Raw genomic sequence first — 17,145 nt, 5'->3', positions numbered from 1 at the left:
CATCATTATTTAGCAGCAGCCAAGCCTGATCGCCCTACACAACGCGACCAGAACCGTTAGGTGGTGAGTGGAAGTTGGGAACAGTACCGGGGTAAGCCGGGGAAGTCAGCTGGGAGTCACCGCGGCGCTAAAGTAACGCGGGATACAGCCTGCGGCCAGAGCCCTAGACCTAGAGCGCCCGGAGCTGCGCCGGAAGTGGCGTCACCGAGCCGGCGTCCCTCTCAGCCAATGGCCCCGGAATGCGCCGTCCGACGGTAACCCTCGCGGCACCTGCGGGGTAAAGGCGGACTGCCCATAAGACGCAAGAAGAACCATCCTTCTACCTTATTACACGAGTTACCAAGGCAGTCTAGTCAGAGACAGGCATCTCTTCCCGCTTCCCTGCCGCCAATTAACTTTGCTCAGTGTGACCGTGTTTTCAACCTGAGAGCCCCCACACGCCCTGCAGCTGCCCTCACTAAATATGGCTGACTGGCGGAGCCTGAAAGCCGGAAATGGGTGGGATGGGGAGAGCCGGCTGAGGGCGTGTCGGGGTGTGGCCTGGCTGCGGAGAGCTTGGGAGGGGCGTGGCCATCCGCCCCACCTGGGTTTGCCGTCAAAGGTTAACTTACTGTAGCCATCCGCATTCCTGCGGTCTCCTGGGGGGCGCGTCACCAGTGGCTCCGCCCCCGCCCAGATTTCTAGCTCCTGGGAGGTACTCGCTGGGTCTCTGGGATTTGGCCAGAGTTGGCTGCGGACTTCCAGTGCCTCGACGGTCTTTAGTGGAGATGGAGGGCGCCCAGGAGAACCCCGCAGAGTCTAGCTCCTCGGTCCTCAGGTCCGAAGAGCCTGCCAGGGACCCCGAGGTGCTGCCTCCGGAGGAGTCGGAGAGCTGCTCCCGTTCCCCGGAGGCGGCCCCCAAGAAACTCTGTGGTTATTTAAATAAATTTGGCGGCAAAGGGCCCATCCGGGGTTGGAAATCCCGCTGGTTCTTCTACGACGAGAAGAAACGTCGCCTGTATTATTCACGGACCGCGCAGGATGCCAATCCCTTGGACAGCGTCGACCTCTCCAGTGCGGTCTTTGACTGCAAGGCAGACGCCGAGGAGGGGACTTTTGAAATCAAGACTCCCAGCCGGATTATTACCCTGAAGGTAAATGGGGCAGTTTTTTTGTTTTGTTTTGTTTTGTTTTCCTTTTAAAGCCGGGATGAGTTCCCAGGGCACAGCCTGGCACGTGTGGGTGGTCACGGTAAATTTACTGGAACGAGTATTACAGACCCTGATCTCCCCCAGTGAACCGTGGGTGCCCAGGATTTAGTGCATTCCAAGACGCATTTGCACCCATTTTCTCATTGAGCTCCCATAACAGGCAGGAATGATGTCCCCACATTAGAATCAAGAAACAGAGTCTTGGAGAGATGAAGTAACCAGCCAGTTACTTCAGAGGTCAGGCATCTAGTGAGTGGTGTAACCCACACTTGAAATCCCTTAGTCTTTGTACCTCTCAGTACTGTTTCAAAACTTTTACTTTTTGGTGTGCCTTAACAATGCAGTTACATTAACTTTCTTACTTGGGGCCGAAGGATAGTAAAGATATGAGCTGTGCAGTCCTCTCAAGACCAGGACTCTGAATCACTTTTCTTGATATTTTGGCGGAGGGAATTGAATGCTGAGCAAACATTGGCAGGGATTGGGAGATAAAATACTTAGGTTTCACTGATCAGCCTAGAATGTTCATAGAGGCTTATCTCAATGTGTTTCACCATTAGTAGGTTTTGTTTTATTATCGTCTTTAACTGAGAATGCCTGAGACAGTGGTAAGGCCACATGCTTTGAAATCAGACAGGCTTGGATTCAAATTTTACATCAGCTACTATTAACTAGCTGTGTAACCCTGGGCTAGTTACTTAATCTCCCAGAATCTAGGTAGTTTGTGAGATTTAAAACAAGACGTGTAAGCATCCAGGACCTACAAATTGTTGAATTAATCCCAGCATCTAGAATACAGCCTAGCACCGAGTGGGTGCTCCGTAAATGTTTGTTTAATGAACCCACATGGTAATAGAACTGAGGCCCTAATGTTCATTTCCGGAGGAGTTGCCCCAGAACTTAAGTGGAAAGACAGATCTGGGTTAAGAATTCCAGGATTCACACACCCCAGAGAACAGTGTGCCAGGAGACAGCCTCCCCAACCCCACCCCGACTTCCTGCTCCTCGACCCCCACTTCCAGCCAACTGGAAATCTACTGAGCGCCCTGTATGTAGCCCACAGCTTCAGTTCCCCTTTAATGGCTGGGCCTGGCCAGTGACCAGGCTGGGAAAATCAGACAAAATAATGCAAACCAGGAATTCCAGGCCAGGAAAGGCAGGCATTTTAGAGATCAGGTGGTTTATGGGTCATGTGTTTCCTCCCACAGGCTAACTGCTGTCTACAGAGTCTTGAACACATGGCTTTTACTGTTCCATTGATCTATGTGTGTGCCTGGCTCGGTGCTAAGCACCAGGGTATGGAGCCAAATCAGACCTGCCCCCTGGTTCTCAAACAGCTTAAGGTCTGGTGAGAGAACTCACAGGGGGCCTGGCACACACATGAAATGTTCCTTAGAGACGCCCTGATAAGTCTGTACCAGACAAGTATGGTGAACAGGAGGGTCAGTTCCACTGAGTGGAAGGGTCCATCCAGGAGCGCAGCACAGAGGGGATAACATCTGAGTCCTGAAAAAGGGATTCGGTTTTCTATGAACAGACAAGAGGAAGAAGGGCATTCCTGGCCGAGAGAGCCCCATGAGCAAAGACAAGAAACAGGATACAGCCCAGAGTGTCCAGGCAGATCACAGGAGCCTGGGGTACAGAGGGGCCCAAAAGATGGAGTGGGAGAGTGGAGGCCCAAGCGTGGAGCATTTGTGAGGTAGGCCTGGGAGCTTGGACTTTGTCCTGTGGGTTGTGGGAGATTGTTGAAGAACTTAAAGCAAGGAAGCCCTGCGAGATTAGAATGTTTAGAAGGTTCAGTGTGGCTGTTGGGTAGAGAAAAAATGAGAAGGCAAGATTGCTGAGCAGGGAGTCCATCTGGAGGTGATCGAGAGAGAATGGTGGCTGAGCTAGAGCTGTGACAGGGGAGGAAGACCGATGGGGGTGACTAGGGTTGTGAGGGAGGAGGAACACAAGGGAGGGGTGGCTGACTGCTTAGTCGGGCCAGCCACGACCTAGGGAACCCAGGCTGGGGAGGCCGTAGGACACCCCTTTGGTAGACTCTTAAGTTCTAAGAGGATGGGGCCATGACATGAATAGTAGGTGCTCAATATACACTTGTCCAGTGAATTACTAAAATGAGGTATTTGGGTATGGGCTGGGAACTTGTCAGCACAGGGTCATGGTGAAGCCCTGGGTAGCACTGAGGTCTCTTAGGGAGAGTGTATGGAAAGAGAAGACTGGTAGGCATCATTTTATCTCATGTGGCACCTCCTGACAGGCCCAGGTCCTCTCTCATGGAGCCCCTGGCCTCATGCACACATCATCTGTGGATCACTTAGAAGGGGGAGCTTTGCCGTGGTTGCCCATAGCCTGCTGCCCGCTGGTGTTCTCACCTGGCCTTGATTGTGGGCAACTCTGTGAAGTTCACCATCCACTCCCAGCGAGCTGCCCGGCTGCTGTGGCCCAGGTGATCCCAGCCCTTCTCTGTGTAAGCCACAGTCCCCTGGCCATAAATTGTCACAAAGCTCTGGTCTAAAGGGGGAGACCCGGGTTCTGGGACCAGCTCTACCACCACTGCCTGGGCAACTTCAGAGCCTTAGTTTCTCCATCTGTTGAAGGCTGATCACTCCTGTCCTGCCTCCCTCCTGGAGGATCCAACAATGTAATAGATGTGAAAGTAGGTATTTGGACCATCCAGTGCTGGGAAACGAATGACCAGTATCAACCATTACCTTGTTTGGGGTGCCTGGAGGGTGCCACTGTGTTGTTGCTGTGTGCATATGGCTTTCCAGTCCCCAACCAAATCCATGATTTCAGTGCATCCCCAAAGCAGAGGAAGGATTCTCTCTGTTCCATAAAAAGTCAGTCTTTTAGGATTCTTGGACCCAATTCAAACATGGGGCATGGATCCCCCCGCAGCACCAAGCAATTCGCAGGCACCAGCTGGTGTCCAAGAATTCAACGTAATTCTAACACTGTCTACCCGGAGACAGCATCAGATTCCATGGGTTAAGGGCTCAGTCCTACGAGACTTCCCACCTCACTTCCACACCTCACTTCAGATGCCAGTCACAAGCCCCAGGCTGTTACTTGTGCTGCTGACAGCAGGCTACAAATTGGAGTTTCCAGTGACCTCCTCCTTAGGTTTGATTATTTTGCTAGAGGGGCTCCCAGAACCCCCAGGGTAACACTTATGTTTACCAGTTTATTAAAGGATATGATAAAGGATACCAATCAATAGCCAGATGAAGAAGTGTATTGGGCAAGGTATGGGGAAGGGGTAGGAGCTTCCATGCCCTCTCCAGCTATGCCACTCTCCCCACATCTCCATGTTCACCAACTCAAAAGCTCTCCAAACCCAGTCCTTTGGGTTTTTATGGAGGCTTCATTACATAGTCATGACTGACTAAGTCATTGGCTATTCTCTGGTTCAGCCTCTTTCTTTCTGGGGGATAGGGGTGGGACTGAAAGTTCCAAGCCTTGGGGCACCTCAGGGTGGCTCAATGGCTTAAGCATCTGATTCTTGATCTCGGCTCAGGTCTTGATCTCAGGGTCCTGAGTTCAAGGTCTGAGTTGGGCTCTATGCAGGGTATAAAACCTACTGAAAGTTCCAAGCCTCTAATCACATGTTTGGTTCTCCTGGCAACCAGCCCCCTTCTTAGGTTCCCTAAGGGCTTCCCAAGAGTTAACGTATGAACACAACAAAAGTCAGCTTTATCGCCCTTATCCCAGGAGGTTCCAAGGGCTTTAGGAGCTGTGAGCCAGAAACCATGGACAAAGATCAAATACATATGAGAAATATATCTGGGTCATTTGAATGATCAAATATATGTTTCTTATAAATCGCAATATCACAGTCAGTTAAGACATTGCGATGTTGCGCAGTGAGGTGCTGGGGCACCACTCAGGTCAGAATTTCAAAGTTCTTTCCCTCTCTTATCCCCTCCAGATTCCTTTGTCCATTGAGCACATTTTGAGCACCTCCAGTGTGTCTGGTACTATGCTGGGCATTTCACTTCCCTTACCTCATTTCATCCTCATAACTGCCCCAGGACATGAGTGGTATCTTCACCATAGTACAGATGGGAAAACCGAAACCCAAAAAGGTTAAGGAACCTCTAAGTTTGGGACTGATGCCTGATTCTCTTCTGTGGCCAAGAAGCAGGTGGGGTTTCAGAAGCAGGCACCCATCTGCAGTGATAGTTGTTTTCCCTGGGAGGTAGAGAGTCACTAAGCCTCCCATGACCTTCCTGCACCCCACACCCAGTGCCACGCATAGGGCACAGGGCCATACCAATTAACCCCTGTGCTTCTCAGGCCGCCACCAAGCAAGTGATGCTGTACTGGCTGCAGCAGCTGCAGATGAAGCGCTGGGAGTTCCACAACAGCCCGCCTGCACCTCCCGTCGCCCCTGATGCCACCCTGGCTGGGAATGGGCCCGCCCTGCGCCTCGAGCTAGGTACCCAATGGGTTCGCCTCCTGCACACACACCCAGGGGTCTTGGTGACCAAGCGTTTCCCCTCCTGTTGGGAGTGAGTGGGAGGAGCCTCTGCTAAAGAAGCAAAGAGCCAGGGATGTGACTCAGGATCAGTTAGGGCACGGTGTAGTGTCAAGGGCAAGAATACGGGCCCTGAGGCCAGGACGTCTGGGTTCAAATCCTAATCCTGTGTGGTCTGAAAAGTCAGTTGCTTGATCTTCCTGAGCTTCCGGTTCCTTCTGTATAAAATGAGCGTGATAAACTATACCTACTTCTTAGGGTTGTTATGAGAATCAAATGAGTCCATACACCTTAAGTGGTTGGAAGCATGCCGCACGTTGTCAGAGCGCAATAAGCGTCAGCTACGGTTACGACGACCACCATGGGAAGGTCCGAAGAAATGAGACTCTCACGGGGTTGCTGTGCAGAAGGGTAACGAGAACACGCAGTTATTGTTGCTGCCTCCTACACAAATGCTTCTGTGTGTGCGTTGGGTAGGTCAGTGATTTTACCCGTAGTATTCCCTTAAGGCAGAATCCTTCACCTCCACGTGGCCTACAAAGGAAGTTGCTTGATCCCAAATCCTAGAACATCCAAGTATGGAGGAGTCCTGGAGATCACACCCTCCCACCCCCACGCTGCAGCCAGCCATATGGTTGGCAGGTAGAGAATCAGGACAGACCACCCCCGGCTGCCCCTGTAAGGGCTCGGAGCCTTGTCCCAGCTCAGAGCTGCAGCATGTCTGTAACGCCTCATCCTCGGTTAGCAGGGAGACCGAATAGGCGAGGGTGCGACTTGTGGCCAGGCACCTCTAGAACTCTGTACCCATGTGTTTCCCGTGTCCCAAACCGAGCTCTTCTGCCCTTGACCATCTGCTCCCCCAGTTTCTTTCCCATCGTTAAATGGCCTTTTATTCACCCGGCTGTCCGGTAACAGGGCGCTGCCCTCGCCCCTTCGGCAGTCTGGGCTGGCCAGGCCAGTCGGTCACCATGTTGGCCGTGTCTGCCCTCTGGCATCCGCACCAGGCCGGCCCCTCCTCGCTGCTGTACCTTGGCTCTGGCCTCATGGCCCCTGGCTGGAAAACCACAGCAGCCTCCTCACCCGTGCCCGTGAACCGGCCCGCCACCTCAGACCCATCCTCCCCACTGCAGGCCGAGCGGACTTTCTAAAGTGAGCGCTGGAGCCCCACCCACCCGTGACCGAGGCCCCGCTTTTTAGCCCGGTGCCCAGGGCTCATCCTCCCTCGGCTCACCTCTGCCTGCTCCCCCAGTGCCCGCCTCACACCGTGTGCGCTTCAGCAGCACCAGAAGCTTGTATGCTGGCAAATTCCCGCTTATTCTTCATAGCCACGCTCCAGTGTCGCCTCCTACTCCTGCCAGGCTCCCCTTGGAAGCCTCCCAGTGCTATGCCGGCTGGACTCTGTATGAGCCCTCGACGCTTTTTTCACATGGTTCTAACAAGGCCTGTCACGCTGTGTTCTCCTTACAGCATCCTTGTCGGTCCCTGCCCTCGGGTGGGGACCATATCTTTCTCACTTGTGTCCCAGTACCAGGTGCCCTACCTGGCATATTGGATATTTGTGAGCGATTGCATTGGATTCTATAATTAAATGAGGAAAGGAAGGTAAAGCCCTTAGACTAATGCCAGGCACACAGTAAGTGCTCAGTACATAGTAACTGTTCTAGTAACTTGTTGTTATATGTGTATGTGTACATTACTACTCTTAACATAACTGCTCTTTTCAGTTGTTAATAGTAATTATCAGTCATTTCTTCCGAGAACCTTCTGGGTGTTTCATGTGAGTAAGGGCTTTCTCTGGGGAAGGGTTTGTTTGTGCGTCTGCACTTGCAACCCACCCTCTCTCCGCCAGAGTCAGACAGCCCTGCCTGGTGTGGGAAACTGCAGCCTAAGTTGGCACAATTGGCCGAGATCAGCCTCAGATTTGCAGTGACGAGAAACCCTCCTGATGACAGAATTCTGGTGTGTCCGGAACTGAAATTGGAACTGAAATGGCTTTGGGATCCCACAGGTTCTTCTGCTGTGCTGAATCCTTTCCAGGTTCTTGAATTCTGTGGCTTTGGTTTAGTACATTTAGTGAGCCTCTCCGGGGCCAGCTCCTACTGGAGACGTGGCCGGGGGCCAGGGGGTGGAGGAGGGAGAGAGCAGTTGTCATAATGACCAGGACACCAGTCTCCCAAGGAGGACCCTGGTAGGAGATGCAGGAAGCTGGGATGTGGGCCTTCACCCTCCGGATCATGTCCCCTGCGAACCTTTCCCGGCCCACCCAGAAGGACATTTGTGGAGTTGTGAGCGACCTGGATTTGCTGTCTGGAGCAGGTTGCCCCACAGCCAGTCCCCACCCTTTCTGGGAGGAAGCAGAGCCGGCTCCGGGACACTGAAAGCCAACTGACTCACATCTGCCTTTGAGTCACAGACACTTCATCTGGTAAAAAGTGTCCTATCACTGCTGTTGAGCAATCTGCAAGGCACGTTGTCTGCAGCTTTTAAGCGTTTACACCTTTATTTTATGCTTTACCAAAACGTTGGTCTCCACAAGAGCTGAGAAAGATCAAGGGCAAACCAGCTGATTAATGATAATATGTTGCCAAAGTAGGACACGATTTACACAAAATAGCACTTAGGTAAGAATATATTGTTGTAAAAATATGCATACCACTGACACTGTTTCTAACACTTTACGTGCTTCTTTCACGTCATCTAATCCTCACATCAATCTTATGAGGTAGTGTTGTACCCATTTTACAGAAGAAGAAACTGAGGCCCCCAGAGGCCAGTGGACCTACCTGGTCAAGGTAGCAGAGCAAGAAAATGTCCGCACTGAAATTTGAACCCGAATCTGCAGGCTCATAACCCCCTCCTTATGCTGAGGAGGCCACCGCCATGTCCAGGGCCCTGCAGGGAAGTGACTGGCTGGCCCAGGCCCTTTGGTTGGGCAATGACTTCCTACTGGTGGTGGAGCAGCCCCTGCAGCTCAGGCAAAGCGTTCGGATGAACGCTGCTGAGAATTCCTTGTGCGGCCTTGGAGAGAGGCCCAGAGGCCCCAGACCAATCCTCTTACCCACGGGAAGTGCTAACCTTCACTGTGACATCACTGTCACATGCCACCCATCTCTCAAACACCTCCTCGCGCTGGGGGCCTTCCCACTGGGCCTTCCCGGGCAGCCCCTCTCATCTGGGAACCGTCCGCCTGCCACAAAACCTGCTCTGACAAGCCACGTGGTTTTAGTGGACAAGCAAGGAGCTGTGTTTGAGTGCATGACTCTGCTACCGGCTGTGTGACCCTGGCCACGAAAATCCCCCTGAGCCACTGTTTCCTCACTGGCGAATCCAGCCAGTGGGTGACATTCACCCCCAAGGCTTAGTTCGTGTGGCCTCAGGGTGGATTTAGGGCCAAAGGTGGACATTAAAGGAGAACAGATATTGGCAGTTAGGGAAGTACCTGCCAAGACATTAAAAATCTTAGGCAAATTGTACATTTTTTGTTTCTTCTGCATGAGGGAGGATAAAGATGGCTAAAGTATTGATAAACAAGAAAACCATAATTATTTTGAATCAGCTCAAAGTCTGGATTAAAGACTACTTTTGAAAGATGCAAGTCCACAGAATGGGGCTTTTATGGTTTCCTAAATATTTTGATATACTTTACCTTCGAAGGAGACAGGATGGAAAGTATCCTTCCCATTTTAAAAATGTGGAACCATGCGGCGCCCGAGTGGCTCAGTCAGTTGAGCATCTGACTTCAGCCCAGGTCATGATCTCATCGTTTGTGGGTTCGAGCCCCGCATCCAGCTCTCTGCTGACTGCTCAGAGCCTGGAGCCTGCTTTGGATTCTGTGTCTGCCCCTCCCCCAGCTTGCTCGCTCTCTCTGTCTCTCAAAAATAAATAAACATTAATTTTTTTTTTTTTTTTAATTTAAAAATGTGGAACCTGGGGCCAGAAGAGAAAATGCGATTTCCAGTCTGGTCACAGCACCCTTCTAACAGAAACGTGGATTGGCTTCGGTTCTTCCAACACCACAGCTGTAACCCAGGTTCTTTGGAGCTTTTGCTGAAACCCTCAGGGGTCCCGTGGGTCCAGCCAGATGAGATCCCCTATTAGCCCCCTCCCGCCCATTTGTCCTTCCCAGCCCCATCTCCTCTGTTCCCTCCTGGCATCCTCCTTCACTCCTTTAGCAGTTCAAAATCCTTTCCAGCCCTCTAGGCCCTGCTCCAGTGCCCTTCCTCCAGGAAGCCTTTCCTGACTTGCGGTGAAACAATCTGTCTTCATCTCCCAGAACTCGCCCGCACCTTGCCTGGCCTGCCCTCTAGCTTCTATTCACTTGGTCTTCCTGAAGTGCACACTTCTCCCTGCTCCTTAAGCTGGGAGCTTCCTATGCCTTTGATTATCTAACTTTCTCCAGCTCCACCAGAAACCTCAGGGCAGATGCCAGAAGTGTTTGGTGAGAGAGTGAATTGAAGAGAGGGAGCTCAAAAGAATGACTTGGGCCAAGTCGTGGCCCATCTGCCGGATGTGACAGGGCCTATTAGGAATTAAATATATTGATTGCAAAGTCTGTTTGTGAGTAGACGGAACAGCTCCCCCGCCCCTGCGGTTGTAGTCAATGTTTTTGCACCTGCACCCTGTTTGAAAATGGAGTGCAAAGGTAAAATGCCTTCTTCCCCTACATTTCACCCTCTCAGTAAAAGGGCTCCGGTGGAAGGTGCCTGCTGCCCTCCATGTCTCAGGAGCTGCCTGATCCAGATCCTGCTGCCCAATAGGTGGTCTTAATCCTCCCCTGCTTTTTGTAACACTCAAAACTAACTTCTGAGTATTTCACCTCCTCTCTCTTATACTTCAAATAATGTTACCTTAGCCTCAAAACGTTCCTTAATGGTAAGTGTTTTGAAGCACTCACTGTATAAGAATCGTTGCAGAACATTTACAAAAAGTAGAAAAGTGGAAGAAAAAGTAGCCATAATCCTGTCACCCAGAGACAGCCAGTGTTCACATTACATTATGACCCCCGCTTGCCTTTTATTTAAACGTATTTCAGATCATATAATAATACAAACACCCTACCTTGCTCTACGGTACTACGTATTGTGACCCTAATGTCTCCATGTTATAAAATCTGTTTATAAACTTCTACTTTTGATGAGTATACATTATCTTTCTGTTTATAAAAAATAACCCATGTTTAGCATAGACAATTTGGGCAAAAACACGAAGCGATAATGAAGGCAGCCTGCTTCTGATCCCACCATGCACTTCTGACCTCTGTCCATACCACAGAGTGTATTTCTGTGAGACTTTCTCTACAGTTGCGATCATGATGCTCTAACCCAATTTTTTTACTAGCTGTTTTTATATCCCACACCTATTCCTCATGATTTTAAGCATTCTTCATTAGTGGTGTTTTAAACGGCTGAGTAATATCCTATTTTCAGAAGGCATCATGATTTGTTTAACCCCTCCCCAGAACTTTACTTCTAGTTTGAGGGAGTTATTTCCAGTGTGAGGACAGACGGTGCCAGGATGAACCTCTTGGCCCATAAAGCTTTGTCTGCATGTCAGGTAACGTTTTTAGGGTAGATTCTCAGATGTAGAAGTATCAGCAGTTCTGCGTATTTTAACGAGGTTTTCAGGAAGACTTTCTCAGTAAGATGCATCATTTTCCTGGAAGAACATTTAATGAAAAGCCCGCCTCTTTGGCTGCTCTTAACCTGCCAAAGAAGGCTTGCTCAGGCAGCCCACTGACTCCCACCTGCTCCCAGTGGGAACCCAGCCCAGTGCGCCTCTGTCTCGTATGTACAAGTGCAGCGACCCAGGTGGATGATTACCCTGTTTCTCTGTTCCGCAGAGCAAGAGGAAGTGGAGCTGGAGGAGTTCCTGTGCCCTGTGCAAACGCCCCCTGGGCTCGTGGGTGTGGCAGCCGCCTTGCAGCCGGTGCCTGCCATGCCCTTAGCCCTTCAGAATATTTCCCTCAAGCATCTGGGAACCGAAATACAGTAAGTGCAGTGGGACCGAGGGGCCGGCCACGTTGCAGACAGCCCCTTCTTTGGAGTTTACAGTGATCTGGTGTGATCCCTGCAGGGATGTGGTCCTGGGGAGAGGGTGAGGGGCTTTATTTTTAATTCGTCACATCATTTCTTTAAAATACTACATTTGGGGGCGCCTGGGTGGCGCAGTCGGTTAAGCGTCCGACTTCAGCCGGGTCACGATCTTGCCGTCCGTGAGTTTGAGCCCCGCGTCGGGCTCTGGGCTGATGGCTCGGAGCCTGGAGCCTGTTTCCGATTCTGGGTCTCCCTCTCTCTCTGCCCCTCCCCCGTTCATGCTCTGTCTCTCTCTGTCCCAAAAATAAATAAAAAACGTTGAAAAAAAATTTTTAAATACTACATTTGTGCTTCTGATTGTTAAAATAGTGCATATTCTTTGTAGGAAATTAGAAACATCTAGAAAGGTATAGGTTTTCAGTTACCCATGATCCTGCCTCCCAGACACCATTCTTAGCATGTGATATATCTCTTTCCTCTTCATTGGCGATACATGTATATGCATAACTGAGATCATATTGAATGTAATGTGATGATCGTGTCACAAGTGTCCTCATATGTGAAACGCATCAAGTTGTTAACTTTTTTTTTTCCAGAGTGATTTTATACGACCTACTTTTTAAAAATTTATTTAAGAGAGAATTTGCACATGCACAGCGGGGGAGGGTCAGAGAGAGAGAGGGAGAGAAGGAATCCCAAGCAGGCTCCGTGCTGCCAATGCAGAACCTGATGTGGAGCTTAAACTCACGAATCCATGAGATCATGACCTGAGTGGAAATCAAAAGTGGCATACTTAACTGACTGAGCCACCCAGGCGCCCCTGCAACCTACTTTTTAAAAATTTTTTACCTAAGTTTCATTTTATTTTTCATCTCGATAAGAGTACTCTTTAATCTCCATCCCCTATTTCACCCATTCCCCTCCCCCCACCCCCCGCTTCTCCCCTCTGATAACCGTCAGTTTGTTTTCTATAGTTAACAGTCTATTTCTTGGTTTGTCTTTCTCTCTCTTTTTTCCCTTTGCTTATTTGTTTCTTTTCTTTTTTTTTTTTTTTAATTTTTTTTTTCCAACGTTTATTTATTTTTGGGACAGAGAGAGACAGAGCATGAACGGGGGAGGGGCAGAGAGAGAGGGAGACACAGAATCGGAAACAGGCTCCAGGCTCTGAGCTGTCAGCCCAGAGCCTGACGCGGGGCTCGAACTCCCGGACCGCGAGATCGTGACCTGGCTGAAGTCGGACGCTTAACTGACTGCGCCACCCAGGCGCCCCTGTTTTTCTTAAACATATGAGTGAAATCATATGGCATTTGTCTTTCTCTGACTGATTTATTTCACTTAGCATTATACTCTCTAGCTCCATCCATCTTATTACAAATGGCAAGATTTCATTCTTCTTATGGCTGAATAATATTCCATTGTGTGTGTGTGTGTGTGTGTGTGTGTGTGTGTGTGTACCGCCTCTTATTTATCCATTCATCTATTGATGGATACTTGGTCTACTTCCGTAATTTGGTAAATAATGCTGCAATAAATATAGGGGTGCATGTATCCCTTTGAATTAATGTTTTTGTATTTTTTGGGTAAATACCTAGTAGTGTGATTACTAGATTGTAGGGTAGTTCTATTTTTAATTTCTTGAGGAAACTCTATACTGTCTTCCACAGTGGCTGTACCGGTTTATATTCCCACCAGCAGCACAAGAGGGTTCCTTTTTCTCCACATCCTCACCAACACTTATTTCTTGTGTTTTTTATTTTAGCCATTCTGACAGGCTTGTGAGGTGATATCTTATTGTAATTTTGATTTGCATTTCCCTGATAATCACTGATGTTGAGCATCTTTTCATGTGTCTGTTGGACATCTGGATGTCTTCTTTGGAGAAGTGTCATGTCTTCTGCCATTGTTAATAGGATTATTTGGTTTTGGGGTATTGAGTTGTATCTGTTCTTTATATGTTTTGGATACCAATCCTTTCTTGGATATGTCATTTGCAAGTATCTTCTCAAGTACCTTCCATAGGTTGCCTTTTAGTTTTGTTGATTGTTTCCTTCACTGTGCAGAAGCTTTTTGTCTTGATATAGTACCAATAGTTTATTTTTGCTTTTATTGCCCTTGCCTCAGGAGACATATCCAGAAAAATGTTGTTACAGCCAATGTCAGAGAGATTACTGCTTGTGCTGTCTTCAAGGATTTTTATGGTTTCAGGTCTCACATTTAGGTCTTTAATTCAGTGATCCAGTTTCATTCCTTGGCATGTAGCAGTCCAGTTTTTCCAACACTATTTGTTGAAGAGACTGTCTTTTTCCCATTGTGTACTCATTCATTCTTTGTCGAAGATTAATTGACCATATAACTGTGGGTTTCTTTCTGGGTTTTCTATTCTGTTCCATTGATCTATGTGTCTATTTTTATGCCAGTACCATACTGTTTTAATTATTGCCACTTTGTAATAAAACTTCAAGTCTGGAATTTCATACCTTTAGTTTTTTTTAATTCAATTTTAATATGTTTAATTTACTGTATGTTGATCATTTCTCAGCTACTTTTTCATTTATTATTCGTGTATTGTATATACAATTTCCCGCTAGCAGGATTTGATTTAAATAGTTTTTGAGAAGATAGTAATATGGCCTGAGCTTTAGAGGCTGACTGCATGGATTTGTATCCTGGCTCCACCAGTCATGGGCTGTGCTGTCCTAAGCATCTTGTTTGATTTCTCTGTTTCACTTAAGTTGTTAGTAAAAGTGAATACAATAGTGCTTCCCCTACAAGATTAGTGTGGGAGTTAAATGGGTTAATGCATGCAAACTGCTTTAGAACTGTGCTTAGTACTTTATAAATATTGTTTGCTGCTGTCATAGACTCTGGGTCTAAAGTTCTCTCTTGTCTAGCAAAAAAGCGGGATGTAGGATTAAAGCGAGAGGTGGCTAATGTCTGGGAAAAGACAAGAGCCCCGAATAAGGGTCCTTGCCCCGTTTTTATTAGGATCAGAAGGCTTACAAACATGGTGATGGACGTGCACAAAGGGACAATGAATCTGTGAACATTAACTTGTGGACATGAGGGAAAGGGAGTCTTGAGGATATTTGGGGTGAGGGGTTTGGGTTAATACAAAACAAAATCTGGGTACCAGGAGGAAGGTTGTTTACAGCAGACAGGAGGGTGCACCTCTGTTTATCTTAGCCTAGGGGATGAGACAGGTAGGGGGAGTAACCTCAGGGTTAGTAAGGTACTTCTTTTGTTAACCATCTCCATTCTGGGCTGCTTTGTCTGCAACGCAGTGGTCCATAGTCCAATTCACCGATTTACCTAACCTGGCCCTATTCTCCCATGAAAGCAGCTTTTCTGCTATAGTACTAAATTGGGGTGCTAAATTGGGGTGCTTCCACCCTGAATATCTAATCTTGTTTATTTCATATACCTATGTATTGGGCATCTTTGCGCCATTCCTATTTTAGGCCTTTGCCTCTCCCTCTCTATTCTGGGGGCTCTGCACCCCCTGTCTATTTTGGGGTGCCTTTGCACCTTCCTATTCCTGGCACCTTTGCACCTTCCTATTCTCGGGGTGCGTTTACACCTTCCTATTCTTGGGGTGCCAGTCTGATTTGCCCAAACTCAGGATTGAGCGTTTTATGACTTTGTATTTCTTTATGTCTTGTTAACCCATTGGTGTAAGCCCGAGGAATTCCTAAGCCTATCCCCTACATGCTGCTATTATCATTTATCTAACCAAAGAGAAAGAAGCTTTTGGGAATTCATACTGTATCCAATACTGATCTGTTGTGGTGCTTATTTTCTGTGTGGACTTCAGACAGACAGGGATGTCTTAGGAAGCAGACTAGATTGTTCCCTGGACTTGGATTGGAGACCCCTGGCTCTGTGTGGCTCCTTTACAGAATTTCCCTGTCGGCTTCAGCGTTTGAATTCGCTCAAGTAACTAGGAGTGTAGTGATACTGATCCCAGGACAGAAGCAGGTTTTAGGGGAAAGACGGTAAGTGTCCTCTAGGCCTGCTGGCAGGAGGTAAAAGTGGCCCAAGAGACATTTGGATGGAAGGAGCTGGAAACTCAGGAGAGAGATATCAGCTGCAGAGAGAGACTTAGGAGGTGGCATGGGTGAGCCCCCTGGTGTGAGTAGACAAAGAAGGTGGCCTGCAGGGGATTTTCCCTCAGGGGGAGCTGGAGGGAACTGGATGTGCTGGGAGCCTGCTGGGGGGGGGGGGGGTGGCGAGAAGTCCAGCCATCCAGCCAGGGTGTATCCAGGGGGGTCTCACCAAGCTTAAGCCAGATCAGTGCCTGATGAAGGCCACAAACAGCAGAAGTGGAAGAGAGAACATGCAGAGACAGAAGGGAAGGAAGTTTCAGAGGATCAGTTGGTGACTTCCGTCCTGACATTTGTAATAACCCACAGAAAACATGAGGGAAAAGTGCAAGAAATGGGCTTCTTGCCCTGGGCTGTTGCGAGCCCCCATAAGATTGGGGTTGCTTTTGTCTCCCGCAGCCTGGGCCCTGGCTGTTCTTACAGCTTGCTGTGAGCTCTGCCATGAGCCCGAGTCATACTCTGGGAAAGGAAGTCAGGGTATTCCAGAGCGCTGTGATAGGTGCGTGGCACTGGCTCTGAGTTGTCTGAACAAGCCTGTGAGGTGGTGTCAGAATGGCTAAGTTCTCAGACCATGGAGTTAGACGTCCAGGTCTAATGCTCAGTCCCTCCGCTCACTGGCTCTATGATTTGGTTACTTATCCTTGCCAAATCTCAGTTCTCCTCTCTCTACAATGGAGGTGGTACTAGTACTTCACTGGGCTGTGGGGAGGATTAAATGAGTTGAATGACTAGTGTTAGCTTAGCGTCTGGCCCATGGAAGGGTCCAGTCATTGTCTGTTGTGGACATGTTCCTCATCCCCATTGCAGACAAGGAAAGCCAGCCTCTGGGAGGGTAAATGGCTTGCCCAAGGTTATCCTTCCAGAGCAAGTCTTTATGACCGCTCCGCCCATGCTGACCAGGCCCTTCAGACCTGGAGCTAATCCTACACAGAAAATGACCTATGAACTGCTCCATACAAGGTCAATAAATTTATGAAATGGAGATACCTCTTCCAAGTGCAATAGTTCGGCTAGGTAGTGGCCACCTGGGCTGTGTCAGTAGTTAATGAGCATCTATCTCCAGAGGTGATGTGTGCTAGAGCTTAGGAGGCCCTTTGCTGCCCCGGAGTCAGGGTTTCTGTACCCTCCCGTACCCCAGGAATGACTCTTGTGAGCCCCTAGACACATAGGGGAGGCAAGGGGACATGTAGGCAGCAATGATGGTCACCCACCCAGCGAGCGCCTCTGGCTATAGGAATGTGTTCCTGAGTCCTCTCCAATTGTGTGGCTGTGATTTGTGAGATGCATGTAATGGGGCTCAGCACAGGACCCAGCACAAAGTGGTACTCAGTAAATAGTGCTCC

General features: G+C 48.9%; 1 protein-coding gene across 3 annotated transcripts in view; it reads left to right on the top strand.

The window, feature by feature from the left end:
* Window positions 1-216: 216 nt before the first annotated feature.
* TBC1D2 (TBC1 domain family member 2) overlaps window positions 217-17,145 on the top strand; it is a 56,792-nt gene continuing 39,863 nt past the window's right edge. The window contains exons 1-3 of one of the 3 annotated variants that reach the window (XM_045042932.1): window positions 217-1,133; window positions 5,490-5,631; window positions 11,510-11,657. In XM_045042932.1, coding sequence (XP_044898867.1) covers window positions 768-1,133; window positions 5,490-5,631; window positions 11,510-11,657 — 656 coding nt within the window. In that variant the 5' untranslated portion in view covers window positions 217-767. The remainder of the gene's footprint in view (window positions 1,134-5,489; window positions 5,632-11,509; window positions 11,658-17,145) is intronic. The other 2 variants (XM_006939308.4, XM_006939310.3) reach the window with 2 other exon arrangements.

The sequence above is a fragment of the Felis catus genome, chromosome D4, assembly GCF_018350175.1.
Source record: "Felis catus isolate Fca126 chromosome D4, F.catus_Fca126_mat1.0, whole genome shotgun sequence".
NCBI classification, from domain to species: Eukaryota; Metazoa; Chordata; class Mammalia; order Carnivora; family Felidae; genus Felis; species Felis catus.
This window is presented reverse-complemented; position numbering and strand designations above follow the sequence as displayed.